We start from the raw sequence: 26,360 nt of genomic DNA on the forward strand, positions 1-26,360 counted from the left end.
CTCAACTATTTAACTTCTCAAGGTTGTTGAGGATTTTTTTCCTCCTCTTTTTATGTAACTGAAATATTAAAATAATTGACTTAGAAAAACACAACATATAAAATATACACAAAATATAAATGCTGCTGCTGGAGCTGGGGTTTTCCCCTGCTCTGCCCACCTGGGCCTTACCTGGGCATAGCACACCTCCCCCAGAGTGCACATTTCTGTGGGTGTGGGGTGAGATTCTGTCCCTGTGCCCTGAGAATGACACTGAGATTGTCAGAGCATTTATATTCCTGAGAGGGAATAAAAGCTGAGCCTGACTAAGCTTCCTGTGTGCCTCAAGTGAGCAGATCTGGCCTTAGCTCCTCCTGGAACCTGTTTACTTCAGGCTGCTCAGTGGCTGAAAGGTGGAAAATGGAAGCTGGAGGGGTTTTTGTGGTTTGGATGCTCACTGGGGTGGTCGTGTACGTGAAAAATTGGGAGGAGTTGTGTCTCCAGCAGCAGTGCTGGCATCAGGCAGCTTTGCCGTGGGAAAGATGCAGATGGAGAAATAGAATCACGGAAATGTTTAGGCTGGAAAAGTTCTCCAGGACCATCCAGTCCAGCCACCCCAGCACTGCCCAGGCCACCACCGTCCCTGTCCCCAGGTGCCACAGGGCTGTGAAATCCCCCCAGGGATGGGGACTCCAGCCCTGCCCTGGGCAGCTGTGCCAGGGCTGAGCAGCCCTTTGGGGGAGAAATTTTCCCCAGTCTCTGACCTAAACCTTCCCTGGTGCAACTTGAGGCTCTTTCCCTGTGTCCCGTCCCTCCAGGCCCTTGTCCCAAGTCCCTCTCCAGCTGTCTTGATGCCATTTCAGGCTCTGGAAGGGACTCAGGGGTCTCCCTGGAGCTGGAGACTCCCAGCCTGGCTCCAGAGGGGCTCCAGCCCTTGGAGCATCTCCATGGCCTCCTTTGGGCTGGCTCCAGCATCTCCACGTCCTTCTGCACGTGGGGTCTCAGGAGAGTGGAGCAGAGGGACAGAATGCCAAGGAGGAGGCTCCAGATCTCTGAGTACAGGTGTGGTGAGGGAAATTCAGTGCAGGAAAACGGGGTGTGTTCTCAGGAATCGGCATCAAACGGATGTTGGAGAAAAATAAATTGATTTTTTGCTTCTCCCCATCCCCTCTGCAGCACAAACCTTGGCTGCCACAGTTTGTTGGCTGGGAAGAGACTGATATTTCCTCTGTCTCTTCATCCAGAGCATTTGTTCTCATCCCCTGGAGCAGTTGCAGCTCAGGAAAATCAGGTGGCTCCTTGATGGAACCACCGCACTGCTGCTCAGAGCCTCACAAAGCACCTGCCAGGGGGTGCTGGGACATCCAGCAGGGAGAGCTTTGCAATTCCTCCATCCACAGCCTCCCAAATCCAAGCCCAGCCTGGCTAGGGGTGTCCTGGCTTTCCCAGTCTGGCGTGAACGTTCAGCTGAGATGGAGCTGCTGCTGCTGAAGGAGTCGTGGTTTGAATAAAGCCTTGTTTGGGTTTGGGTTTGGAAGTTTGGGTTTGGAAGTGAGAATCCTGGGGAGTTCCAAGGGCCACTGCTGACCATCCAACTCGTTTCCATCAGCCCTAAAATTCCACCTGCTCCTGCAAGTTGTAGTAAACTGCTCTTGAGGTATTGTGTAAAAAAAATGGGTCAGAATATCAGTTACTGCTCGAGTTAAACACCCCCTGACTTCCAGGGAGTTTAACTGCAGAAATACTGCTGGATGAGGTCCAGGGAGAGTTCCTTGCTTCTAAGGATAGAATTTGGCCCCACAACCCGCTCAGAAATCTGAAGGGAGCTGTGTGTAAAACTATGTTAAAGCATGGATCGGGAACAGCTCCCACTAATTGGGTTTTAATGTAGCTCACACTCAGTGTGAGCCAGCCTGAGCCTTCAAGGTGTTAAAAGGAAGCATTTTGGTCCATTTTTCACTGAAGTGGTGCAGAAAGACAGCAAGTTTCTACATTATAGTGGTATTTTTGTTTCATTATATCACATTTTGCAAACTTGCATACACAGGCAATACATAAAATCTTAATAAAAGTTCATGGGATCCCAGCCTGGTTTGGGCTGGAAGGGACCTCAAAGCCCATCCAGTGCCAACCCTGCCATGGGTTGACACCTTCCACTGTCCCAGGGTGCTCCAAACCCTGTCCTCCCTTGCTTTGGACATTTCCAGGCACGGGGCAGCCTCATAAAAAGAGCAAAACATTTGAATTAAACAATTATCTCTTCACATATCACTTTCTAGGTCAGTCTGTGGTAGGATGACAGGTTTAACATGGGTTTAATAATAAAGAAGCCTGAAAATTGCTAAAAATCTGCTGTCTTGCTTGGATTGATGGTTTATACTGTTTGTTGTCAGGAAAAGTTCTGCAGTGTGAGTGTGAACCTGTTCTTCCCAGGTCCAGGAGCCAGTTTGAGTTTTGTGGCTCAGGTGGGAGCTGCTGCTGCAGTGGGAACTGCTGTTTTCTAGACAGATTTGGGTATTTTTCAACTACTGTGCTTGAATTGGGTTTTTTTGTTTTGTTTTCTTCTTTTTTTTTTTTTTTTTTTTTGCTAATAGAAATAACAGTGAGAACCAATGAGTGAAAAAAACAAGAAGAAAATTTGCCTGTGTAGTACCCCAGGCAGGCTGTGAAAAAGCTGCCGAGGAGGAGCAAGTGTTTATAACTGTCTTTGCATTTGCAAAACTCTGGGGGGAAAACAAACAAACAAAAAGAAAAGCTGGGGAAAAAAAAACCACAAAAATATAAAAATAAACCAACACGACAAACAAAAACCAACATTCCCAGCAATCAGGGTTGAGGGGAAGGAAAAACCAGTCTGTCTTTAATTCCTCTTAATCAAAGAGAATATAAAGGGTGGAAAACCAGGCTGTGGGGTTTTTGAAGGGGAGATACAGAGGGGACAGGAAGGGACTGGCACTGGTCCCTCTGCTCTTCCCTCATCCCTCCTGAATCCTGAGGCACTGAGCCCCTCACCAACCCCAAAAATCCTTGTTAGAGACTAGATAAAACAAATATATATAGGTAAATAATATATAATAGATACTATTTAGTGGAAGGTGTCCCTGCCCATGGCAAGGGGGTGGAATAAAGTGATTTTTAAGGTCCCTTCCAACCCAGACCATTCCATAATTCCATTAGAAGTGTATGATTTTCCTTCTCTGGACCAATTCCCACCTTCAGTTACACTGTTAAAAGTTACGATACAGCTGGTGTTCAAGTAAAATTGATTTTCTCTCCATTATCCCCATGGATTTAACATGTTTGTGTGGAGAATTAAGGCCCAGTGGGCTGGTAGGAGGGACCTCTGAGCATTTAGGCATTAACAACAGGTTCAGGGTAATTTATCTGAAAATATTCTTCCCTGTGAGGGTGGGGAGGGGGTGGGATTGTGTCGAGTTTTATCTTCTTTTTTCTTCAGAGGGGTCCCAATCCTAATTGGTGTCCTCCTCACACAGGATCACCACTTATGTTGATTCTTCACTTCTTTTTCTTCTGCTAAAGTCGGGATTAAATGTGTGAGAGGGTAATTCTTGTTGGACTCAGATGTTTATTAGTTCTTGTCTCTGTTACAGTCTCACAAACCCTGAGTTCTGCAGCCCTTCACTCCAACAAACTAAAAATGGAGCCCCATCTCTCTTTCTCCAAGGCCTTTTAAGGATAAACTCTCCAACTAAGAAATGGCACCTAAATTATTTTTACTTTTAACCCAATAACCAACCACCTGTGATCCGCAATGTGGACTTTTTTATCCAAGTACACAAAACCACCCAAACCCATGGGGAAGGAGGTGGAGAAGAAGATGAAGAAGAAGGTGGAGAAGAAGGACCAGCCACTGCCCTAAAACCTCCATTTTGCTGTATATCTATTACTGTATTCTAAACCCTGAAACTCTGAGTTTCCCACCCTGTGACATCACACACTTCTATCCAAACTCCACCCCCACAATCCCAGTTCTGCCATTCCATTTTGGAAGCCTTCTCCATGGCCCCAGGTCAATGCAGTGTTCTCCTGGGGGTCAGTGCCTGGCAGCACAGAAAGTCTGAAACTCTCAGCAAACAGGGTTCCAACAGGATGGGATTCCCAGAGCAGCTGTGGCTGCCCCTGGATCCCTGGCAGTGCCCAAGGCCAGGCTGGGCACTGGGGCTGGGAGCACCTGGAGTGGTGGAAGGTGTCCCTGGTGGTCAGGGGCTCTCCTGGTACCTGGAGGAGGTTTTTGCTGACCCCACGTGCAGGTGGGGGCACAGGAAGGACAAAACCTCACGATGCTCCTGCTGATCAGCCTCCCCAGGACACGGAGTTCTCGTGGAGCCAGAGAATTCCTGTGTGTTCGTTTTTATGTGGGGATTTCACAGCACTTTAAATTGATATTTAACAGCATAAAACGTTGGCACACCGTGAAAACTGGGCAAAGTTCAGCCACCTCATCTGGGCAGGTTGTGCTCACAGGCACCCACACTTGCAGACAGTTCAATAACAGGTTTTGGCACTGCCTCTTCGAGCTGCTTAAACTAATCAATGCCTTTGCTCCCCGCAGGATGAAATTGAGTTTTCAGATACATTTCCAAATGATGTGCGTGATTGCTAAATATTTCGTTCTTTTGAACTCCACGAGTGTTTTATGTGGGAGCAGGGGCATGGATTTCTCCCATGAAAAATGCCCAGTGGCCCTGGCACATGGATAATCTGTGCCCCTGTGTGTGAGAGGAGGATAAGCTGCGTCCCTGTGCCAGCCTGTCCTCGGGAATTTGGGCATCACTTAGGGCTGTGCTGGTGCTGGGGGGCTCTGCAGCTGCCCCATCCTCCCCCAGCTGCTCCGTGTCCAGGTGCACTTTGCTCCATTTTCTCCCTGGTTCCAACAGCTTCCCAAAAGTTTCAGGTGCATCCCACCCCAGCCTGCCAAAACTGAGGGTAAATAAGGAATTTTCTGGACTGGGTGTTGGTCATTTAAAAGATGCCATGGGGCAGTGGCTCCCCAAGACTCCTGAGCAGGGGGGTTAAAGCTGATCCTGCCAGATTAAAAAGGTTAAGAAAATAAAAAGGACCAGTTTGATTTGAAATAAACCTTTCTGAAGGAATCGCAGTAAACAAAATCTGTTTGCCTAAGGAAACCCTCGTAGCAATCAGGCAGTAACACAACTGCTTGTGCTAATGAACCCAAAGCTGTTAATGTGGTTTCTTCAGTTAAATTGATTCATGAATTTTGAAGAGAACATTATCTAATGAATTTTCTTTGAATAGAAAGCAATTAAAAGGACAAATCAGTCTGATTAACCCCAAAGTCACCCTACTGCCACAAATGGTGTACAGTTTGAAATTATATCATAAAAAACTAGAGCAGATTTGCTATCTCTTTGCCCTCTACTAATCCATGTAAATTAATGAACAACAAAGTTAATTTCTTTGATGACCCTTTTCTCGTATCACCTGGATTATGCTGATGTTTAATTTGCTTAATGTTATAATAAAGACTAAACAGATTTTTTCAATGAAGTGATTATCATTCCCTTCAGTTAAGAAGTGATTTTTATTATTTAACACACACATAACGCCGTATGGGTTTCCTTTAAGAACAAAATCACATTTCTTTACCTTCCTATGGAAGGTAATCAATGTCTTTTTCGACAACCAAAGAAAGAAAACATTTTTAATCAGTTTGTTTCTTTGCCAGAGTGGGAGGTTGAGGCTCTCGGCTGGGGGAAGGAGTCTCTTCTCCTTTTTATTCCCCCTTTTCAATCACCTGCTCACTCATCTCTGTAAGTTATCCAACAGTGAGCTCTTCAGAGCTTTTCCAAGTGCCTTGGAGGAGCAAGAGGTGTTCAACCCAACTCAAATCCAAACAGGACTATCCCTTTTCCTTCCTTGAAACAATCCTGGGCCAGGTAGCACCCTGAGATGCCAAAGAAAGCCTCTCCTAATGCATTTGCTTATTCATTATTTCAGCAATTGGAACACTTAAAGCAATTTGCTGTCGAATTAAAATTAAAATAATGGCCGATACATTATATTTTTTTCCCCTGTATCATTAAGGATGGGCAGGACATTCAAGGTCACAGCTAGTCCTTACACTTGGCAGTGTGTGCAGTGTGAGCAGTAGCTCGGGGGTCCCCACTATAAAATGCAGTCAGGTGGGATAATTCGGAGTTTGCTGGCTCTAGGGCGTCTCTGCCACGTCCCAGCTGAAGTTGGAAATTAGCTGGAGATGCCGGGCCTTTGTCAGATAGGTACAGCCACTTATTCCTTCCCTTTTAATTTGACTCTATGCTAATTTATACTCCGCCAATTTAATGGGGAAAGCCGCATTGTACGAGCTAACAGGATAATTGTACTCGAAGCAAATTAAAAGTATAGGAAAATCAAAGCCTTAAATCCTTTTTTTATAGTGATCAGTTATTCCAAGCGCTCTCTCCAACAATCATGTATTTAAATGTAGTCATACAGGGCACAAGAACAGGACAGTGCACGGGGCTGTTCCAGTTTAAATTACAAAAGTGCCACTGAGCCTTGCTTTGCTTTGGGTTTTTTGACTGTTCCATTCTGATTTCTCCAGTCAAGCAGTGCTCTGTCCCTCTGCCTTGCAGATTCCTTCACCGGGCAGGTGCTGTGGACCCTGCTGAAGGATGTCAAGTTTGGGGAGGCTGTTTCCTACAAGCAGCTGGCAGATCTTGCTGGCAACAGCCGGGCAGCCCGAGCCGTTGGAGGAGCCATGAGGAGCAACCCGGTGAGTCCACGGCCCCTTCCAGCCCAGAGCTGTTGGGAGATGCTGGATTTAGAGAGCTCTGCAGGCTAAATGCCATTAGGTTAAATTTATCTGCCCTGAAAACTGGTCTGCCATGAGGAATAAGGTCAGTAAGTGTTTTTAATCAGCAATAACGCGCAGCCAGGTTTAGTGTGATTTATGCCCTACTGTTTATGGGGTTGGGTTGGGAGGAGAAACACTTCTGTTACTCACCAGTCTCAGCACAGTTTGTTGTTCTCAAACTTCCTTACATATTTTTGGTTGGGGAAGTCTTTTATCTTCCACATGGACTTAAGTTGGCAGATTATGAGTGCTTTTGGTTGCGTTAAAAACATCCAAAAGCCATCCACTCTGGCATAAATACAATTCTGAAAACAAGGCCAGGAGCACCCTGGGATAGTGGAAGGTGTCCCTGCCCATGGCAGGGAGTGGAGTCTGATGAGTTTAAGGTCCCTTCCTACCCAAGCCAGTCTGGAATTCTGGAGGTGAGTTGCCTGAATTGGAGCCAGATGAGGGGGGCAGCACTCTAGGATAGGTCTGTGGATTTGGGGAAAAAATCTGAGTGATCTGTGTCTGTTTTCCCTTTTCTTTGTCTGGGTTTAGCTGTTCGGGTGTGTTTGTGCACCGGAGTCACCTGGGCTGGTGTGTGAAGCTGGTGTGGTGTCCAGTGGGTGCTGTATGGGTTGGGATCAGCCCCATCCTGCAGGGTTTGGGGGCTCAGCTGGGTGTACCTGCACTGTTTGAGGAGCAGTTCCATCCCTAAACCCACAGAGCCAAAGCACCCCAGAACAATTCGGGTTGGAAGGGACCTTAAAGCCCATCTCATTCCACAATTCCCCAGGGGTAGCACCCAGCCAGGGAGACCCTCACGGTTGGATGTGGGGTTAAGCTTTGAGCCCACCCTGCTATTTGCAGCACCCATCAGATGTCCCTGTGAAGCAGTTCCTATAAGCAGTGTTTTGTCAATACCCCGCATTGTACTTGACAATACAAACTATTTTAATATGATGGAATGCTTTCCAATATAATCTGGTGTACATTAAGATAAGGCAATCCAATGCAAACCTACAGGAAACAGTTCTCAAAGAATAACAATCCAGTGTTGTGCAAAAGGAGATGTAATTGCTATCGCCTAGAAATGTACCCAGCTTTGCCCTCAGGCTGCAGTGGAGCAGCAGCATCCAAAGTAGCAGTAACAGCAGGTTGTGGTGTGAAAATTCCTGCTTTTTCCCCGGTGAGGAAGGATGAAAATAGTTCTGAAAATATACAGCAAAGCTCCTGCAATTTTTTTAAATGGGGTCCTAGTTATTATTGCCATTTCCCAGCCCATACCGTGGCTGCAGTGGTTTCTGTCCCCAGCAGAAAATTTTTAAGCTATGGTTATAGATAATAATGTATAGCTGTAGGGAAAAAGAGCTGTATTAATATAATACCACCTCAATATTTCATCATAGAAAGCTGATGATTAAAAAAAAAAAAATCAGTGCTGTAATGAGAGTCCTGCCCATCGCAAACCACAATTTTGCCACTGCTCATCTCCTGGAGGTAATCTGAAATTCCATCTATATTCCACATGCAAAAACACACACACACACACACACATCATCCTTTTGCACCTGAGTGTGAGCAACTGTTCCCCCAGAAATGTCTCCGTGGTCCTTCGCCTGTGAGCCATCGTGTGCAGGCTGGCTGTGTGCAATGCACATGGATTTTATGCATGAGGTGAAAGATAAAATGTGGCGCTGCAAAAAAAAAACCCTCACCTTTGTTATTTCTGTGTGTAAAGCTGTCAACTCTTGCGAAAACAGATTTTTCTGACCCAATTTGCAACTCCACATTGCAGCCTTGTAGAAATCTGATTAAAGAAAATGCTGAGAGGACCAGTGTGAAAAGACATGGGAGGTCAGAGATTGCTCAACAACCACCCAGGGTCTAAACCCTCAGTCCAAACCCCAAAGCCATCCCTGGAAGTGCTCAAGGCTCAGATGGGGCTAGGAGCAACCTGGTGTGGTGGAGGATGGATTTGTGATAAACCTCATTTAGTGAGGATGGTAGTGCAAGGAAAGACTTTGAAATAACCCTGAGCTGGGCATCACATTGTCCCTCAAACACTTGGATAAAATCACAAACTCATCTTTCTCCACCAGATACCAGCAAGTTTCTCCCTCCCATGAGTCAAGGCTTGGTCTTCAATAGAGTGCATTCCACAGGTTTTCCCTTGCAGCTGGGATGTTTCACATAATTCCTGGGCTGACCTTCAGCTTCATGAGAAGGTGCAAGAGGTGCCAGCAGCAGCTGCCTCAGTCCATGCCCCCGACAGGGTAGGGATGGCTCACCTTTCACAGGAGAGACTTCCCAGAGTTTGCTGTGGTTCACACTGATTGCAAGGTCTGTGGTCCTCAAAGGGAACCCATAAAGTTCAATTAAAAATCTCATTAGACTGGTAGAGGAGGATCAAAAAGAAATCACAGAAACTCATGGGAGATGGAGAATGTTGGGCTGATTAGTCCAAGGCCATCCTAAATGAGTGTTCTGTGCCTTAAATAAGACATCTTCACGGGTCTGATCACAGCACTCAGAGCTGCCTGCACTGGGTTTGTGCCCTCCCCAGCTGTGCTGGTCCTTGGGCTCACCCCAGCCAGGAACACAGCCTGATCCTGGTACCAGTCTGTCCTAAATCGAGGATACTGCACCAATCCATCCTGAATCACAGACTGAGCACTGAGCTAAATCACGGATATTCAACCAAAATGTTTTGAACACTGGGGGAGCAGTCGTGTGCTCGTGAGAAAATTGTGATGGGTGGATCTGAAACACCGTGGACACATCAAGGTACCTGTGTGTTCATCCACTGAATCAGGGAATGTCCTGAGCTGGAAGGGACCCAGGGATCATCCATTCCAGCCCTGGGCCCTGCACAGACCCCCCAGAATCCCCCCTGGGCATCCCTGGCAGCACTGTCCAAAGGCTCCTGGAGCTCTGGCAGCCTCGGGGCCGTGCCCGTTCCCTGGGGAGCCTGGGCAGTGCCAGCACCTCTGGGGATGAACCTTTCCCTACTATTTTCATTCCCAATACCTTTGCTTCCTTTGGTGGCCAGTGATAACCTGAGACCCACGCTGGGTCACATCACAGGATTTGTTTCTGCTGGGGAAGAGATGGAGAAAAAGCAGGGGGTGGAAGTGGATGCTCTGTAGGATCCCTGCCAGCCCAAGCCGGTCTGGGATTCTGTGACATGGGCAAGGCACAGGACTGCTTTTTGCTGAGTGTGTCTCAGTGTGATCCCTCAGCTGTTTACATTATGGCCTGGCTGAGCCAGGCAGATCCAGCAGCTCTCCAGCCACGCCATGGGACAATTCCCTCACCTCAAACTGGACACTGGGAACAACCAGAGCGCCAGGATTTCCTAAAAGCACTTCAGGGTGATCCATCCTCTGGGCAGGGAGGTTTCCCCCACCTTTTTTCCCTAAACAAACGCCTTCTGGAGGAGTTGGTTTATTCACAGATCGCCAGAAGCGTTAATGACCGGCCCAGCCTTGTTCTGCCACTCACCCAGATGGCTGTTGATAAAGATTTAGCATCATGTTCCGAGTGTCAGGGCTGTCAGCAGTGCTGAACCATTTGACCAGAAGAAAAAACGCACAGGGAGCTATTGATTACAGCTTCTCAGTGTCACTTGTTCACCAGGATTTAGGTATTGATGAGGCTGCGAGTGAAAACAAGCTCTTTCCCTTGTGGGCCTCTACCCAGAAGAACAAAAGCAAAGTTGGAGAAAATATTCAGCTGGTGCCCGAATCAGAGGGACTCCGGCATCGATCCGAGGGCTCCTTCATATTATTTTTTTGTTGGAGACAAATCTCTGGGTTTGGAAGTTTTATAGCATTTGAGGTAGGGGCTGTGTGTGTGATGGATTCGTGGAGGAGAGGAATTAGATTTCACAGCATGAAGATTTCGGCAGTGCTATAATATTATGAGCTGCTTGGTTATTGATAAAAATTACATTAAATGTAGCTGAGGCATTAAAGCTCCAGACTAGGGTAGTTCTCCCTCTAAAATGTCCTTAGGGCCCTAATAAATTTTAGCAGGTTTAATTATTTTAGTAGGCTGAACGTTGTCACCACAATTAAGCCAAACTGAAGCAATATTCAATATTTTTAAATTACAGCTGGTATGGTCTTTGTACCACTTCTACACCCAGAGCTGTGGAGGGTGACGGATGGGTGCTTGTGTTGGGACAATCTCAACGTGGAATTCTTTGTTTTGGCCGTGGAAAAAGTGGCATTAATTTCATACCTCCTCTGTTTGCTTGGTGGCGACAGCTCAGCCCCATTTCCCTGTGCTGTGAACAGGTCCTGCACCCACCCAGGGATCATCCAAGACCCCACATCTGAAAATAAAGTCCTTTTTTTTTCTTTTTCTCCACCAAGATTTATAGCCTTGCCACCAAAATCTGCTGCTTTACTGTGTGTATTTTTAAAGAATTGCAAATGAACCTCAGAGATGTTTTACAGTGTATTATTATGGCTTTGTCACTCAAGCCAAGCCTCCTGCAGTAACTCCAGGGAGTGTAAAGGCAGAGAAACCCCAAACCAGAAAAACACTTGCAAAAAAAAAAACCAAATTCCTTTGAAGAAATCATAAACCTACTGTGGGATGGCCTGGCATGGAGCAAAGCTTTTATTGGTACTCACTGCAGTTGTCACAGATGGATTAATCACTTGTGGCATTGCCACCTCCAAAGAAAGCAGATACTGGAAGCATTTTTTTTTATTTAAGCCCTGATCAACAATAAGCACCTGTGTGTATTCTCATTTAATGTGGGCTGAGATTAAGATTTTAAATTTCAGGCATTGAAATTAGCCAAGTAAACTGAAAGAACACCCCCAAAAAAACCCTTCTCAATTTATGGTCTGGCCAGTAGCTGTTCAGCTACTTTGGGGTTTGTGTATCCCAGGCTCAAATATACCACAGTGCTTGAACTGTGTGATTAAATGGGATTAAAGTAAGTGAGGGTAAAGTGTGCAATTTGTCTGTGTGTCTACACAGAAATAAATTGCAATTTTTGACTTGAGATATCCAGGTTTGTGAGAACTGCCCTTTTGGGTGAGTGATTGTTGTCCCAGCTCCGCCACTGCAGTGCCATTACTATGCAGTTACCAAAACACACCCGTGATTAGAGATGATGTATTGCAGTTTTTATGGTGTGTACTTCAGCTATGATAATCACCTGTAATAAAAAAATTTAAAAAAAAAAAAAAAAACACGTTTATGCTCTCCTCTGCATTATCAGTCCATTATGTAACTCCTGGCATTGATTTTGCAGAATCTGTGTCGTGTGGTTATAAATGATAGGGAGCAGAAGGCAGAGAGGGGAAAAAAGAAGAGTTCTTAAAGTTGGTTAGGTTGGAAACAAACTTCTCCTGTTGGAGGTTTTAAAAATTCACAACCCATTTTGGATTGACTTGCTGCTAAATAATAAATAGTGCCTTGGTCTTCCAGAGGATTTCTCCAGGGTGCACATGGAGGTGCTACAGCAGGAAGAGGATCTGCTGGGGAGCTCAGGCGCTGGGATCCCTTCTCAATAATCTGTTTTTTCCCATAAATCTTCTAGTCCAGGGAGGATCATGGGGTCCCAGAATAGGTTGAGTGGGAAGGGACCTTAAAATCCCATCCCATTCCACCCCTGCCATGGCAGGGACACCTCCCCTGTCCCAGGTGCTCCAAGCCCCAGTGTCCAGCCTGGCCTTGGGCACTGCCAGGGATCCAGGGGCAGCCCCAGCTGCTCTGGGCACCTGTGCCAGGGCTGCCCACCCTGCCAGGGAACAATTCCTGCCCAGTGGCCAATGTAAATAGTTCTTCCTGTGCATTTTGGGTCTGTGAGGCTTCGCTCCCCACCCCGGGCACGGAGGGCTCAGCTGGCGCAGGGCAGCAGGACCTGGTGCTGCAGGGAAGATTTTATATATGGGATTTAATATCTCAGGTTGGCTCCTCTAAAGACTTTACATCATTTTTATGTATTAAAATTCCCGTCCATGCCTATTTTTTCCTGAGAACCGGGGTGGTCTCCGGGGATGGTGATGGGCTCTGTTTGTGCTCTGCCAGGAGCGTGGCCCTGGCGTGGCTGCCCCGTGTCCCTGCGAGCCCAGTGCCACACAGCTGCTGGCTTTTAGAGCGCTGCATTTCCAGACCCATGGAATCACAGCATCCTTCAGGCTGGAAAGGACCAAACCCATGGAGCCCAGCCTGTGGCACATCCCCACCAGGGCACCGAGGGCCACATCCCGTTGTTCCCGGCTCCCCGTGGCCTCACCCTTTGCTCCTCCCGGCTTTCGGGGTGTTTTGCAGATCCCCATCCTCATCCCGTGCCACAGGGTGATCCGCAGCAGCGGGGACACCGGGAGCTACGGCGGGGGCCAGCTGATGAAGGAGTGGCTGCTGGCCCACGAGAAGCTGCAGAAGGAGAAGCTGGCGCGTCCGGGCGGCCGCTGACCAGCCGCGGCGCACAGCCACGGCTCCTCGGCTTGCAACGAGCTCTCAGAGCGCCCAGCAGAATTCAGGGAAATGGTAAATATTTGAGTGACATATAAATATAATGCAGCATCCAAAGTGAAATGTGTGGTGGCACCACTATATTAAAAAAGCGGGATGCGTCCTGGGGGAGGCAGCTCGGCTGCCCTTTCTTGTTTTTACATTTTACAGCAGAATGACTACAGCGATCCAGGCCTGTTGTGCATGGATTTTGTTCCCATCTCCAGCCCCGTTTTGTTCTATTTTTAATGTCCATTAAAGCAGGGATAAGGGAGTGGGAGGGACGTGGCAAATGTGAGGTGGAAGCTTCCCCCTGAGGAGGCGTCTGGCTCGCGGCGAGTGGCCCAGCCTGGCACGCTGGGCCCTGCTGCCCAGCTCCCCCTCCTCATTTTGGGGCAGAAAATGGTGTTTTACCTGGACAGGAGTTGAGGGAGCACAGTGAGATCTGTACAAAAGCAGGCAGCTGTTGAATTCCTTACTCCTGCCTTTTCTTTTTGGATGGGGAGATGGGAATTTTTTTTTTTTTTTTTTTTTTTTTTGCGTAGAGTGGGGGAAGAAATGTTGCCGACAAATTGTTTATTTTGGATAAGCAGTCTGATTAGCCAAATTTGGCAAAATACTGAAAAGATCATCATAGTTTCTTCTTTATCAGCAGCACATTCCTTTATCATTTGAGTTTTCCTTCAGATTTCCATGTTTCTCTGTTATCCAAAGCTTTATTTCCCATAACCTCTCCATTGGAAGGATTCAAGAAACATTAAAGTTAAATTTTGAGGTGGTTTTAGCAGGGTTCTCTGCAAGTACGAACCACCAGAAGCTGAAATTTCCAGTATGGGAATCGTAAATTGTAACGTGGAAATACTGATTTTTTTAATATGTTTTATCATATTTTCACGGATGTCTCTTTAGAAAGGCCATTGCTGCCCCCCAAAAATTATTGTGTGGCAATGCGTTAGTTAATCCAGGATTATTGATACCTCGGAATTACTTCAATAAAAAAACTGCTTTGCATGTGCAAGTGTCCTTGGGTCTGTTTATAAATAAAACACAGGGTGTGATATATGGGGAAAATAAACTATACCCCACTGTACAATATAAAGCTGTATTTTTATCAAGGGTTTCTCATGGCGGTATAAAGCACAGAAGCAAAGCTCAAGTGGTTTGTATGTGTCACCAGAACCCCGAGATAAAAATACGGCCTTATAATATGTACAGTTTGGGTGTATTTTATTATTTTTTTATATCTCTAATACATGCTGCCACCAAAAGCAGGCGGCAGCAAATGTCAACTTTAACCTTTCCCACATCTGCATCCCTCAATGGGGTTTTTTTTCAGGTTTTGGGGCTTTTTCAAGGATGTCACTTTGTTTTTGTGGGGATGGGGAGTGCTGGGATTGGGGCAGGTAATGCCTTTCCCAAGAAAACATGCAACTTTGGGAGTGAAATCCTGTTCTGAGTGGGCAGGGACAGGCAGGGATAGAGAGGGACAGGCAGGGATGGACGAGGGGATAGGCAGGGACAGGCACGGGGGACAGGGACAGATGGGGATGGACAGACAGGGACAGGCAGGGATGGACGGGGGACAGGCAGGGATGGACGGGGGACAGGGAGGGATGGACAGGGGACAGGCAGGGATGGACGGGGGACAGGGAGGGATGGACAGGGGACAGGCAGGGATGGACGGGGGACAGGCAGGGATGGACGGGGGACAGGCAGGGATGGACGGGGGACAGGGAGGGATGGACGGGGGACAGGGAGGGATGGACGGGGGACAGGGAGGGATGGACGGGGGACAGGGAGGGATGGACGGGGGACAGGCAGGGATGGACGGGGGACAGGCAGGGATGGACGGGGGACAGGCAGGGATGGACGGGGGACAGGGAGGGATGGACGGGGGACAGGCAGGGATGGACGGGGGACAGGGAGGGATGGACAGACAGGGACAGGCAGGGATGGACAGGGGGACAGGCAGGGATGGACAGGGGGACAGGGAGGGATGGACAGGGGACAGGCAGGGATGGACGGGGGACAGGCAGGGATGGACGGGGGACAGGGAGGGATGGACGGGGGACAGGCAGGGATGGACGGGGGACAGGGAGGGATGGACAGGGGACAGGCAGGGATGGACAGGGGACAGGCAGGGATGGACAGGGGACAGGGAGGGATGGACAGGGGACAGGGAGGGATGGACGGGGACAGGGAGGGATGGACAGGGGACAGGGAGGGATGGACGGGGGACAGGGAGGGATGGACGGGGGGACAGGCAGGGATGGACAGGGGGACAGGCATGGGGACAGGAAGGGATGGATAAGGTGGGGATGGGCTGGAACAGGCACGGGGGGACAGGACAGACAAGAAGGGATGGACAGGGAAAGGGACTTAGGGTCAGTCAGGGATGGAGAGGGACAGGTGGAGGTGGACAGGGACAGAGACACAGTCAGGAACAGGGCTAAGGACAGGGACAGGGACAGGGAGGGCTGGACGGGGGGACAAGGACAGGGACAGCCAGGAACAGGGCTAAGGACAGGGACAGGGACCATCAGGAACAGGGCTAAGGACAGGGACAGCCAGGAACAGGGCTAAGGACAGGGACAGGGACCATCAGGAACAGGGCTAAGGACAGGGACAATCAGGAACAGGGCTAAGGACAGGGACAGGGACAGTCAGGGACACAGACAAGGACAGGGACAGGGACAGACAGGAACTGGGACAAGGACAGGGACAGGGACAGGGGCAATCAGGAACAGGGCTAAGGACAGGGACAGGGACAGTCAGGGACAAGGCTAAGGACAGGGACAGGGACAGACAGGAACAGGGACGAGGACAGGGACAGGGACAAGGAGGGGTGGACAGGGGGACAGGGACAGTCAGAAACAGAGACAGGGACAAGGAGAGGTGGACTGGGGGACAAGGACAGGGACAGGGACCATCAGGAACAGGGCTAAGGACAGGGACAGGGACAGTCAGGGACAGGGACAAGGACAGGGACAGGGAGAGGGGAACGGGGACAGGGACAGGGGGACAAGGACAGGGGCAGGGACAGGGACAGGGGGACAGGGACAGGGACAGGCACGGGGACAGGGACAGGGACAGGGACAGGCACGGGGACAGGGACAGGGACAGTCAGGGACAGGGACAGGGACGGGGGATAGGGACAGGGACAGGCATGGGGACAAGGACAGGGACAGTCAGGGACAGGGACAGGCACGGGGACAGGGACAGGGACAGTCAGGGACAGGGACAGGGACGGGGGATAGGGACAGGGACAGGCATGGGGACAAGGACAGGGACAGGGACAGGGACAGGGACAGGCATGGGGACAGGGACAGGGACAGTCAGGGACAGGGACAGGGACGGGGGATAGGGACAGGGACAGGCATGGGGACAAGGACAGGGACAGGGACAGGGACAGGGACAGTCAGGGACAGGGATAGGGACAGTCAGGGACAGGGACAGGGACAGGGACAGGGGGATAGGGACAGGGACAGGCACGGGGACAGGGACGGGGGCAGGGGGACAGTCAGGGACAGGGACAGGGGGACAGGGACAGGCACAGGCACAGGCACAGGGACACTCAGGGACAGGGACAGGCACAGGGACAGGGACACTCAGGGACAGGGACAGGGACAGGGACAGTGGCAGGCACAGGGACAGGGACAGGGACAGGCACGGGGACAGGGACAGGGGCAGGCACAGGGACAGGGACAGGCACAGGCACAGGGACAGGGACACTCAGGGACAGGCACAGGGACAGGGGCAGTCAGGGACAGGCACAGGGACAGGCACAGGGACAGGCACAGGGACAGGGACAGGGACAGTCAGGGACAGGGACAGGCACAGGGACAGGGACAGGCACAGGCACAGGGACAGGGACAGGGACACTCAGGGACAGAGACAGAGACAGGGACAGGGACACTCAGGGACAGGGACAGGGACAGAGACAGGGACAGGGACAGGGACAGGGACAGGGACAGGGACAGGGACAGGGACACTCAGGGGCAGGGACAGGCACAGGGACACTCAGGGACAGGGGCAGGGGCAGGGACAGGGACACTCAGGGACAGGCACAGGGACAGAGACAGGGACAGAGACAGGGACAGGGACAGGGACACTCAGGGACAGGGACAGGGACAGGGACACTAGGGGACAGGGACAGGGACAGGGACAGGGACACTCAGGGACAGGGGCAGGGACAGGGACAGGGACACTCAGGGACAGGGACAGGGACTGGGACAGGGACACTCAGGGACAGGGACAGGGACAGGGGCAGGGACAGGGACACTCAGGGACAGGGATAGGCACAGGGACACTCAGGCACAGGGACACAGGCACAGGGACGGGGACAGGGGCAATCAGGAACAGGGCTAAGGACAGGGACAGTCAGGGACAAGGCTAAGGACAGGCACAGGGACACAGGCACAGGGACAGGGGCAGGGACAGGCGCTGCAGTTCGGGCGCTGCCCGACAGAGGGCGCGCGGCGCAGGGCTGGGGCGCGGCGGGGCCGGGTCCCCCCGGTTTGGGGGTGCGGGGGGCAGCGGGGGGCACCGGGGGGGCTTTGGACACAAATCACCCCCAGCCTCCGAAAATACCGCTGGCATTAGTGATACAGGGTGTTCGCGTGTGTGCGTGCACATAAATATGCGTACATGTGTACATGTGTGCATACATACATGTATACATGCATCTAAATAAAAGACAAATTATGGAGATAGATAAATTCTATTTTTTACATAAACAAAGGAATAATAAAATGAAATGAAATAATGCAGCACCAAGGAGGTGCAGGGGTTGGGGGCTGGGTTGGGTTCGGGTCACTCACTGCCCCCACAGATGCCCGGGGTGCCCATGCCGCGGGTGGGGTTGAGGGCAGTGTCTGGAGCTGATGAAAACACCCCACGCCCTCTGATTGTGACAAACCAGCCCCTGCCCCCTGGCAGGCACCAGCGTTGTGCTTTTTTCCTGGGAACTGGCTTCCCCTGCCCCTTGCCCAGTGCCCCCATCCAGCCTGGCCGCGCTCTTAGCACGTCCTGGCCTGCAGCATCCCGGACCAGCACGCTGCTCCAGCCCTTCCCAGGGCCAGGGATCATCAAAGATTCAAAAATAATATTTGTTTTGGCAGAATTACATTGAGAATGAAATAGATGCCCTTGACCAGGGAAGAGGCTGAATTTTGCAGCAGGTTCTTAATTTTTTTTTTCCCTTAAAAACAAGCTCTGCAGCCAGTCCAAGGCAAGTGGGAATATTTTTGAAGGACTCTCTTGTATTTCCTGCATCGGATTTGCAGCAGAACTGCAGCCACACTGGTTGTACTGTTCGATGAAAAATGCAGATTCCACCCCATGTATCAATCCCAAATGGAAAAGGGCCCCAGGCCTCAGGATTGTTACAGATCACTTCCATGCACGCCGGGTTTGCGGCGTAATGAGCTCAGACTGGAGGCATCTCGAACAGAAAAACGATTCATTGGCGTGGTGGGGACCTTTTTCGATATGTGCCCAAATTTCCTGGCCTTTGGAATTAGAGGAATTAGTCATCTGATGGAGGCAAGAAAGATCTGGCCCTTCAAAGTTTCCATTTCATTTTTTTTAAGCAGTTCTCAATCTTTTTTTAAGTGATAATTGATATTTTCTTTATCAGTGGAATTGCTGTTGTTGGTGGGACACGTCACTTTCCAAATTATGTTAAGTTATATATGAGTGGTGATTTTAAGCTATTGTTTCTTTTAACATCTATTGTTACTATTCTTTTTATTATTATCATCATTGTTATTATGATCTTTAAGATCCCTTTCACCCCAAACCATTCTATGCCACTATGATTATTTCGTCTGGAAAAATCTCGGATTGCTACTTTTAATCATTTTTCCTCCTATTTTAAACTTATGTTATCTATAAATATTGTGTTGCACCCAGCTCCAAGAGACTTGGTATTAACATGGTTATTTATTGGGAAAGGTGGTGCTGCAAAGCTGCTTCCTTAAAGAAAATGCAAAAATGAGTAACCCTTTAGAAAATTCCTTAAAATTTCACAGTATCCCGAGGGGAATCCTGGAAGACTCAGGGACTATTCCAAGAATAATTTCCCAATAAGAGCCCTATGGGAATGCAAAAACCCTCCAAGAATTGTGTTTACAGGTGTAATTGTGTTCGTTTTTGTACCCTCGGAGGAGCGGAGCGGAGCTGTGCTTCCGAGGCTGGGTGTGAGGGGCAGTGCCCTGCGCTCCTCGCCAGGAAAACGATGGGAAACCTTCCTGGCAGCGCTCGCTGCCCGCTCCAGAGGAGATTTGGGCTGTGCTGATGCAGCTGGGCCAAGGCCCGGCTGCTGCTCGGTTTCAATAACGCGGGCAGGGTGTGAGAAAAAGCACACACACGCGGGGTCTGTGCCTGGCAGCAGCGGCGTTGCTCCCACTGCTCAGCTTTCTTCTTTAGTCTTCGTTTTTATATATTTTTTCTCTTTTTTTTCTTTTTTTTTTCTCGTATTTTTTCTATTTTTACTTTTCTTTTTTATTTTTTTCTCTTTCTCTCTTTTTTCTTTTCTTCTCTGTTTTCTTCCCTCTTTTTTTCTGTTTTTCCTTTTTTCTTTCCTTCTCTTTTATCTTTTTACTTGTTTTTCTTTTTGCTTTTCTTTTTCCTTTTCTCTTTTTTCTCTTTTCTCTCTTTACTTTTCCTTTTTTTTTTCCTCTTTTTTATTTTTCCCTTTACTTTTTTCTCATTTTACTTTTCTTCCCTTTTTTCCTATTTTTTCTTTTTTTCCCATTTTTTTTTCTTATTTTCTCTTTTTTCCTTCTTTCCCTTTTCTTCTCTTTTTCCCTATTTTTTCTCTTTTTTTCCCTCCTTTTTCTTTTTTCCTCTCTTCTTTGCTTTTTTCCCCCCAGAAGCCATGCCCTCACAAAACCTTTACTCCCTGCCTGTCCTCAAACCTTGCCTCTCCATGTGCTTGCTTTTTCCCCACCCCCATTTCTCTCACGCATCTTTTTTAGCCAGCCACGAATCCTCTCCCTTCCCCACTCTTCCAAACCCCTTTTCCTCTCCCAGTTATCCCTCCAGGGGGATCAAGGACGAGCATCCTTGACCCCATCACTGCAGGCTGGAGGCTGAGGGAGAGAATCCACGGCGTTTTGCTCCTTCCCCACGGGGGTGATGCAGAGATGGGGACCCAGGCTGCTCCCCAGCCTGCTCCGGACCAGCCCCGGGCCGTGTCAGGGGGTTTGGGGCCGGAGGAGGTGCCCAGCCCGGCCGGAGCCGGGGGTCTGCTCTCCATCACTCGCGGCCGGGATGCAGGAGCTGGACCACGAGGTGCAAATTGACGTGAGCGGGATGCTGGCAGCACCTCGGGCTGATGAAAGGACATTGTTAAGGGGCCCTTAACGTTTCTCATTAATGTCTGGAGTGGACGGGTGAGTTTTTGCGCTGAAAAAAGCCAGAAGACAAAAAAAAAAAAAAAAAAAAATCCACCTGGGCAGTAATTAAGTTCGATCCCGTGCGTGGAGTTATCAATTTTTAAAACCTCTTTAAGTGCCTTATTTAGTTATTTTAAACAGGGCTTTTTATTTGTTGCCTGGAGGAGATGGGAGCGTGGGGGACGCCGGGGCTCTTCTCCCTGATCCATCCGCACCCAGCTTGCGGGAGAGGGGATGCTGCTGCATGCCTGCGGGTGCTGCGAGGAGCCAGCGCAGCCCATCCAGAGCTGGGGCTGTTGTCTGAGGTGGAGCTGCTTTTCTTTTTGCCCGGGTTCTCGCTGCAGACTGCAGCAGGGCAGATGAAAGAGGAGCTCCTGCTCGCTGGGTTGGCGTGGGGGGAGCGGGGAGGAAGGTGAGGGTCGAGCCCGGTGTGGCGGCTCTGCCCAGCCCCAGGATGGGGCTCAACCCAACTCAGGCACCAGCCGAGGTCAGACTGGCTGGGAGAGGTTGTGTTTAATTAAAATAACCCTCGGCGTGACCCCGAGTGCAGAGCTGGGGGCGCTGATGAGGGAAACAGCTGCAGCCCTTTTATCTGAGGACGCGATGATGTAATTTTCATTTCCGATGGGCGCCGGGATGACCTAATTCCACACGGAATCTTGTCTCTCACTTCAAAGTAGGGCATTTCAGTCGATCTGGCGTTCGGCTCCTCCCAGCCCTCCTCAGATCCAAGGCTGGAGCACCACGGCAGGGAGTGGGAGCCCCAAGGGGGTTTGGATCCAGATTTCAGTTAAAGCTTTAAAACTCCTGGCGAGCAAAAGGAAAACCCATTGTATTTCCATTGGTGCAGCCTGGGATGTTTTGGAAAATTGTTTTTGTTGCTTGCTCAGAGCAGCTGGGGCTGCCCCTGGATCGCTGGCAGTGCCCAAGGCCAGGCTGGACACTGGGGCTGGAGCACCTGGGACAGTGGCAGGTGTCCCTGCCGTGGCAGGGTGGCACTGGGTGAGCTCTGACATCCCCCCCAACCCAAAGCATTCCATGATTCTCTGATTCTACAACTTTGTTCTCATGGCTGAGTCTTTCCAGGAGGTTCAGTGTTGATTATGACCCGTGATTTTTAGAAGCATAAGCCTTGAACACGGTCCTTATTTATGCTTTCACAAATCAAACACATTTTATGTGCTTTTGATACCAATCAAAATCGGTTTCAATCACCATGGTAAGTGCAGGTTGAATTTTGGGGGGGCAGTGGGCGTACAGCAGCTTTTCAGTAGTTAAATGACAAAATAACTGTTGGGAGGAAATTATTTCTTCATAGTGCCCAGAAGAAAAATCCCTTTATCCTGTCTGAACAAAATGCTCGTGAGCAAAAGTTCATCACAAAACCATTTTAATTTTTACTTAGAGAAAACTTTCCCATGAGGGACCCAGGTCATGACCTCACCCAAAGTGCAGGTGGCCTGGAGCTGTGCGGGCAGAGCCCTCAGGAGGTTCAGGGCTTTGTAGGAATTAATGGAACACTGCAGCGTGAGCTGCTGCACCAAAGCATCATTTACAGACGGAGCCAACACCACGTGATGACAAACTTGGTGTTCCCCAGCTGGAATGTGGATGATGCCTCAGTAATCAGCTGGGATGGCTGGAAAGCAGCTCCTGTGCCCGGCCCCGTGTCCCCTTTGGCTCCCGGTGCCCCCAGCCCCGCAGTGAGGAGGAGCAGGGGGAGGTGACCCCACGGGCCAGCGCTGTAATTCGCAGGGAGCCAGCAGAGCTCATGTCCCAGCCTCGCCCTGGGCAGCCAGGGACACCAGCACAGGCACCTGCTGCTGCCAAAGGGCCCGGCAGGGTCAGGGCTGAGCTGAGGACACACAGAAAATGCCTTTTATTTTATCCAGAACCTGCAGAAGTTTGGCCTTAACAGAGGGTGAGCCTTAACAGGCTGAGCCATTGTGACTTTCACTGTTTTTGAAAGGCTTTCTGAAATGGAGCCTTCTTCACATAAATAATTTTTTTAATATGTAATATAGAGTGTCTGAGTGTATAATAATGTATCACGTATAAATCAATTTGGAGGGAGAAGACCATGTGTGGTGGGGACCCCTCTTTGACCAAACATCGAACCAAGGCTGGATTTACAGCACTGGAAGGGTTGGTTTGGTTTGGGCTGGGCTTTTTCAAACCTTTATCCAAATATTGTCATCCTAAACATCCACTCAGTGGATCAGAAGGTTGGCCACCACTGGTGAACAGAGATCCAGCCTCTCCAGGAGCTCCATGCCTGCAGATTGGAGCAGCATCAGGAGCAGTGGGTTAGGAGAGAGGATCTCAATCTCTGCCTATCCAAATGTCCTATTTTTGTTAGGACACTGAATTCCTGATCTCAGGGCTTTTGTGCTCTTTACTTTCTGTGTAAAAAGTGAGGAGGATGAGCCCCAGATGTTCCCAGTGGCTGTGACAGATGGGTGGCAGAAGGGATAGGATTTCATCACAGAATAGTGGGGAAATAGAAAACTATTCTGATTTTTATCTGTGAAATAGATAGATAGATAGACAGACAGATGGATCTGTATCATCTACACAGATACGAGGTGAGTGCCCACTCTCATGTCCCAGGCTGAGAAAAACCCCATACTAAGAATTAACTCTGCAGAAAGTTCTATTCGAGTGGGGCCAAAATCATCCCGGAAAATAATAGCAAAAACGGAAATGAAACTGATTTATTGGCCATGGAAGTGTGCATTTTGCAGCCTTTAAACTGCATTTTGCAGCAGATTGTTGTGCAAATACAATGGAGTGCAGAAGAGGATGGGACTGGAGCAAGGTTTGGACCTCCGAGTGTCTTGGCTTGGAGATCACACCTGTCTGCACATGGGTATCAGGAGGCTGGAAACTCCAGCTCACCCCCACAGCTGTTTCCAGCCTGCTTGTCCTCTAAAACGAGCAGCCTAACCCAGCCTGAGTTGCTGAAGAAGGGGCTGCTTTGAGGAGGAGCAGGCTGTTAATTGAGCAGCTCCTCGTGCCCGGCTCGGCAATCAGTCTTCCCTTCCGTCGCTCCCGATGACCAGCAGACTGCCTCCAACCTTCTGGCTGTCAGGAAAATTGTGACAAGGCAAATGTCAGATCATGTGGAGCCTTCTGAATGTTTTTGACCCCTTCAATCTGTTTTCCAGCCTGGGCATGGCAAAGAAGCTGTGTTGGACTAATTGGTTGTCTCTCTTCTCCAGGCAGCGGATAAAGTCCAGGTACATAATCTGATTCTTTGGATGAGCAGCATCCTGTCTTGCACAGCTTTATGTCATGTCAACCACTGCGGGATTGCTCTGGAAAAGTCCTTTTTTGCCAAAGTTGGAGCAGAAGATGTAGAGATCCTACAGCCTGTCATCTGCTGGGGTTGAGCAGCGCCCAGCAGAGGCTGCAGCCTCTCTCTGACTGTTACCAAAAAATATCTGATTCATCTTCACTGAAACACAAAATATTGCAGCTGCCAGGAGGAAGTGATAGCCTGGAAATACTGCACTTCCATTTTTTTGTTGTTTTAACCAATACACTGTGCTTTCAGGTAGAATATTCTGTGTTTGAAATGACCTAAATAACCATCGAGCTTGATTTCACTAAACTGCCCTGCTCTCTTGCTCAGTAACTTTTATCCTGGACAGTGTTTTAAGGCTTTTGAATTGTTTCTTACCAGTGGCAGTAAAACAATATGAGAATATCAGGCTGAATTTGGTGACCTGGGGAGGAATGAAAATACAGAGCTAAGAGGGAGCAGTGTTGGGTAAAACTGGCTGGAAACTTCACAGCCAAATTGTCCCCAGGTATCAGAAAATGGTGTGTTGTAGTTAACAGAATTATAGAGTCATGGAATTGTTTGGGTTTGAAGGGACCCTGAAGCCCATCCAGTTCCAGCCCCTGGGTGGGGACACCTCCCACTGTCCCAGGTGCTCCCAGCCCCAGTGTCCAGCCTGGCCTTGGGCACTGCCAGGGATCCAGGGGCAGCCCCAGCTGCTCTGGGCACCTGTGCCAGGGCTGCCCACCCTGCCAGGGAACAATTCCTCATTCCCAATATCCCATCTGACCCTATAGTTCATGGTATCTAATCTAAACCTACTCTCAGTCCAAAGCCATTCCCCTTTGTCCTGGCACTCCAGGCTCTTGTAAATTGTCTCTCTCCATCTTTCTTGTAGCTCCCTTTAGGTCCTGGAAGCTGCAATTAGGTCACCCCAAAGCCTTTTAAGGAGGGGGGAATTATATCTGCATTTCCCTTTTACCTAAGAACGCCCACAAAACTCCTCCAGCCCTATTGCACAAGCACAGCAGAACTTTGCAGAGCACACAGCCCCAATTATCCCGACGCCGCGTTTTGGTTGAAGCATTAAAATTCAAGGCCTAAACACGCAGTTGGCAATTGGAGCTCAGAACATGCACGTTGCAAATGTGGATATATCTCGCAGAGTACACAGCCCATAAAATATGTAGTCTAAGATCACTCATTTATTTAAAGATGCTTTTTACCTCAGATGGAAAATGACACAAATCTAAATATTACAATGCCGAGTAATGTGTAACTGTCTGTGTGTTATAGCCTTAACACCACACTTTTGATGCAGAAGAGATATAGCAGCTGCACTTTAATTTCAAGCAAATTGATCCCAGATGTAAATGTTGTTTTGTTGCATGGAAGATAGTGCACAGGTAAAGCAAATATCATTGGTTTATAGTCCAACAGAGTGTTGCAACAGGATCCAGGCTCCCCTGCCCGGGCACACATAAAAGTCAGGAGGCTGCGGAGGAGACACTGCAAAGAGACAGCTTTGCTTTCTACCCTTTAAAATCCAGCCACCTGTGATCTAAGGAGATGTTTTGAAGCCAGGAAAGCATCGTGGTTTGTCAATTGTCCTGCAGGCAAAAATCTAAATTTGGCTTGTTTTCCATTTCTTTCACTGCGCGTTTTGTAGACGTGGTTTTCTCCCGACGTGTTTGTGTTTGGCATGAAAGAATAAGAAAAACCCCTGGATTTACTGACTCAGGAAACCACTCCTTTCAAAGGAAAAATAATAGTGGTAATTGGACTTCACTTTGCCTGCAGATACCCCAACGTCTGTGGCACCATGGGCAATGTATAAACAGCAAAATCATTTCTTTATTGTCTCCTGCCTATGGAGGATGGCAAAGCCTAAATGTCTTGCTGTCACAGCTCTGCTTTTGAACAACAAACCTTCTTATTTTTTCTAAAATAGAACATCCTGCTCATCCAAGGAGGAGAAACCCACAAAAGAACTCACCCTATTGCTGCTGCTCTCCAGTATCAGTGCTCAGCCAAGAAGAGCTGCCATCCAAGAGATTTCTCAGCTCAATTATTTCTCCTTTTTTAAAAATTGCAGGTGTAGGACTAAGTCACCTGTGTGGGATCTGCCTGAGCATCCCTTCCCAGCGCAGGCTGGGTGCTGGTTGCCCTGCAGGATGGCTGGAAAAGGGGTGCCAGTGACGCCCTTGGGCTCCCACCTCCCGTGTTCCGTTCTGTGAGCTGGATTTCTCAGAGACAGCGTTCCCTGCTCTTATTTTCTATTTGGTTTAGGTCAGCTCTGCATTTGGAGAGACAACTTACAGGGCATGGGGGGCCAGGATGAGGGGGAATGGCTTCCTAGTGCCAGAGGGCAGGGTTAGGTGGGATATTGGGAAGGAAT

The 26,360-nt window shown here is 49.2% G+C and overlaps 1 protein-coding gene and 1 long non-coding RNA gene across 5 annotated transcripts in view; both read left to right on the top strand.

Moving 5' to 3' along the window:
* The window catches only part of MGMT (O-6-methylguanine-DNA methyltransferase), a 137,475-nt gene extending 123,178 nt beyond the window's left edge, over positions 1 to 14,297 (top strand). For 2 of the 4 annotated variants that reach the window (XM_068198349.1, XM_068198350.1), the window contains exons 4-5: positions 6,597 to 6,736; positions 13,097 to 14,297. In XM_068198349.1, the coding sequence (XP_068054450.1) occupies positions 6,597 to 6,736; positions 13,097 to 13,240 (284 nt within the window). In that variant the 3' untranslated portion in view covers positions 13,241 to 14,297. Of the gene's footprint in view, positions 1 to 6,596; positions 6,737 to 10,438; positions 12,448 to 13,096 lie in introns of those variants that run through there. The other 2 variants (XM_068198347.1, XM_068198348.1) reach the window with 2 other exon arrangements.
* Positions 14,298 to 21,766: 7,469 nt separating this feature from the next.
* LOC137478600 (uncharacterized) lies at positions 21,767 to 25,509 on the top strand. The gene is made up of 3 exons (XR_011001697.1): positions 21,767 to 21,898; positions 23,847 to 23,918; positions 24,871 to 25,509. It is a non-coding gene; the product is annotated as an uncharacterized lncRNA (long non-coding RNA).
* Positions 25,510 to 26,360: the final 851 nt, after the last annotated feature.

This window comes from Anomalospiza imberbis, chromosome 8 (genome assembly GCF_031753505.1).
Source record: "Anomalospiza imberbis isolate Cuckoo-Finch-1a 21T00152 chromosome 8, ASM3175350v1, whole genome shotgun sequence".
Taxonomy (NCBI): Eukaryota; Metazoa; Chordata; class Aves; order Passeriformes; family Viduidae; genus Anomalospiza; species Anomalospiza imberbis.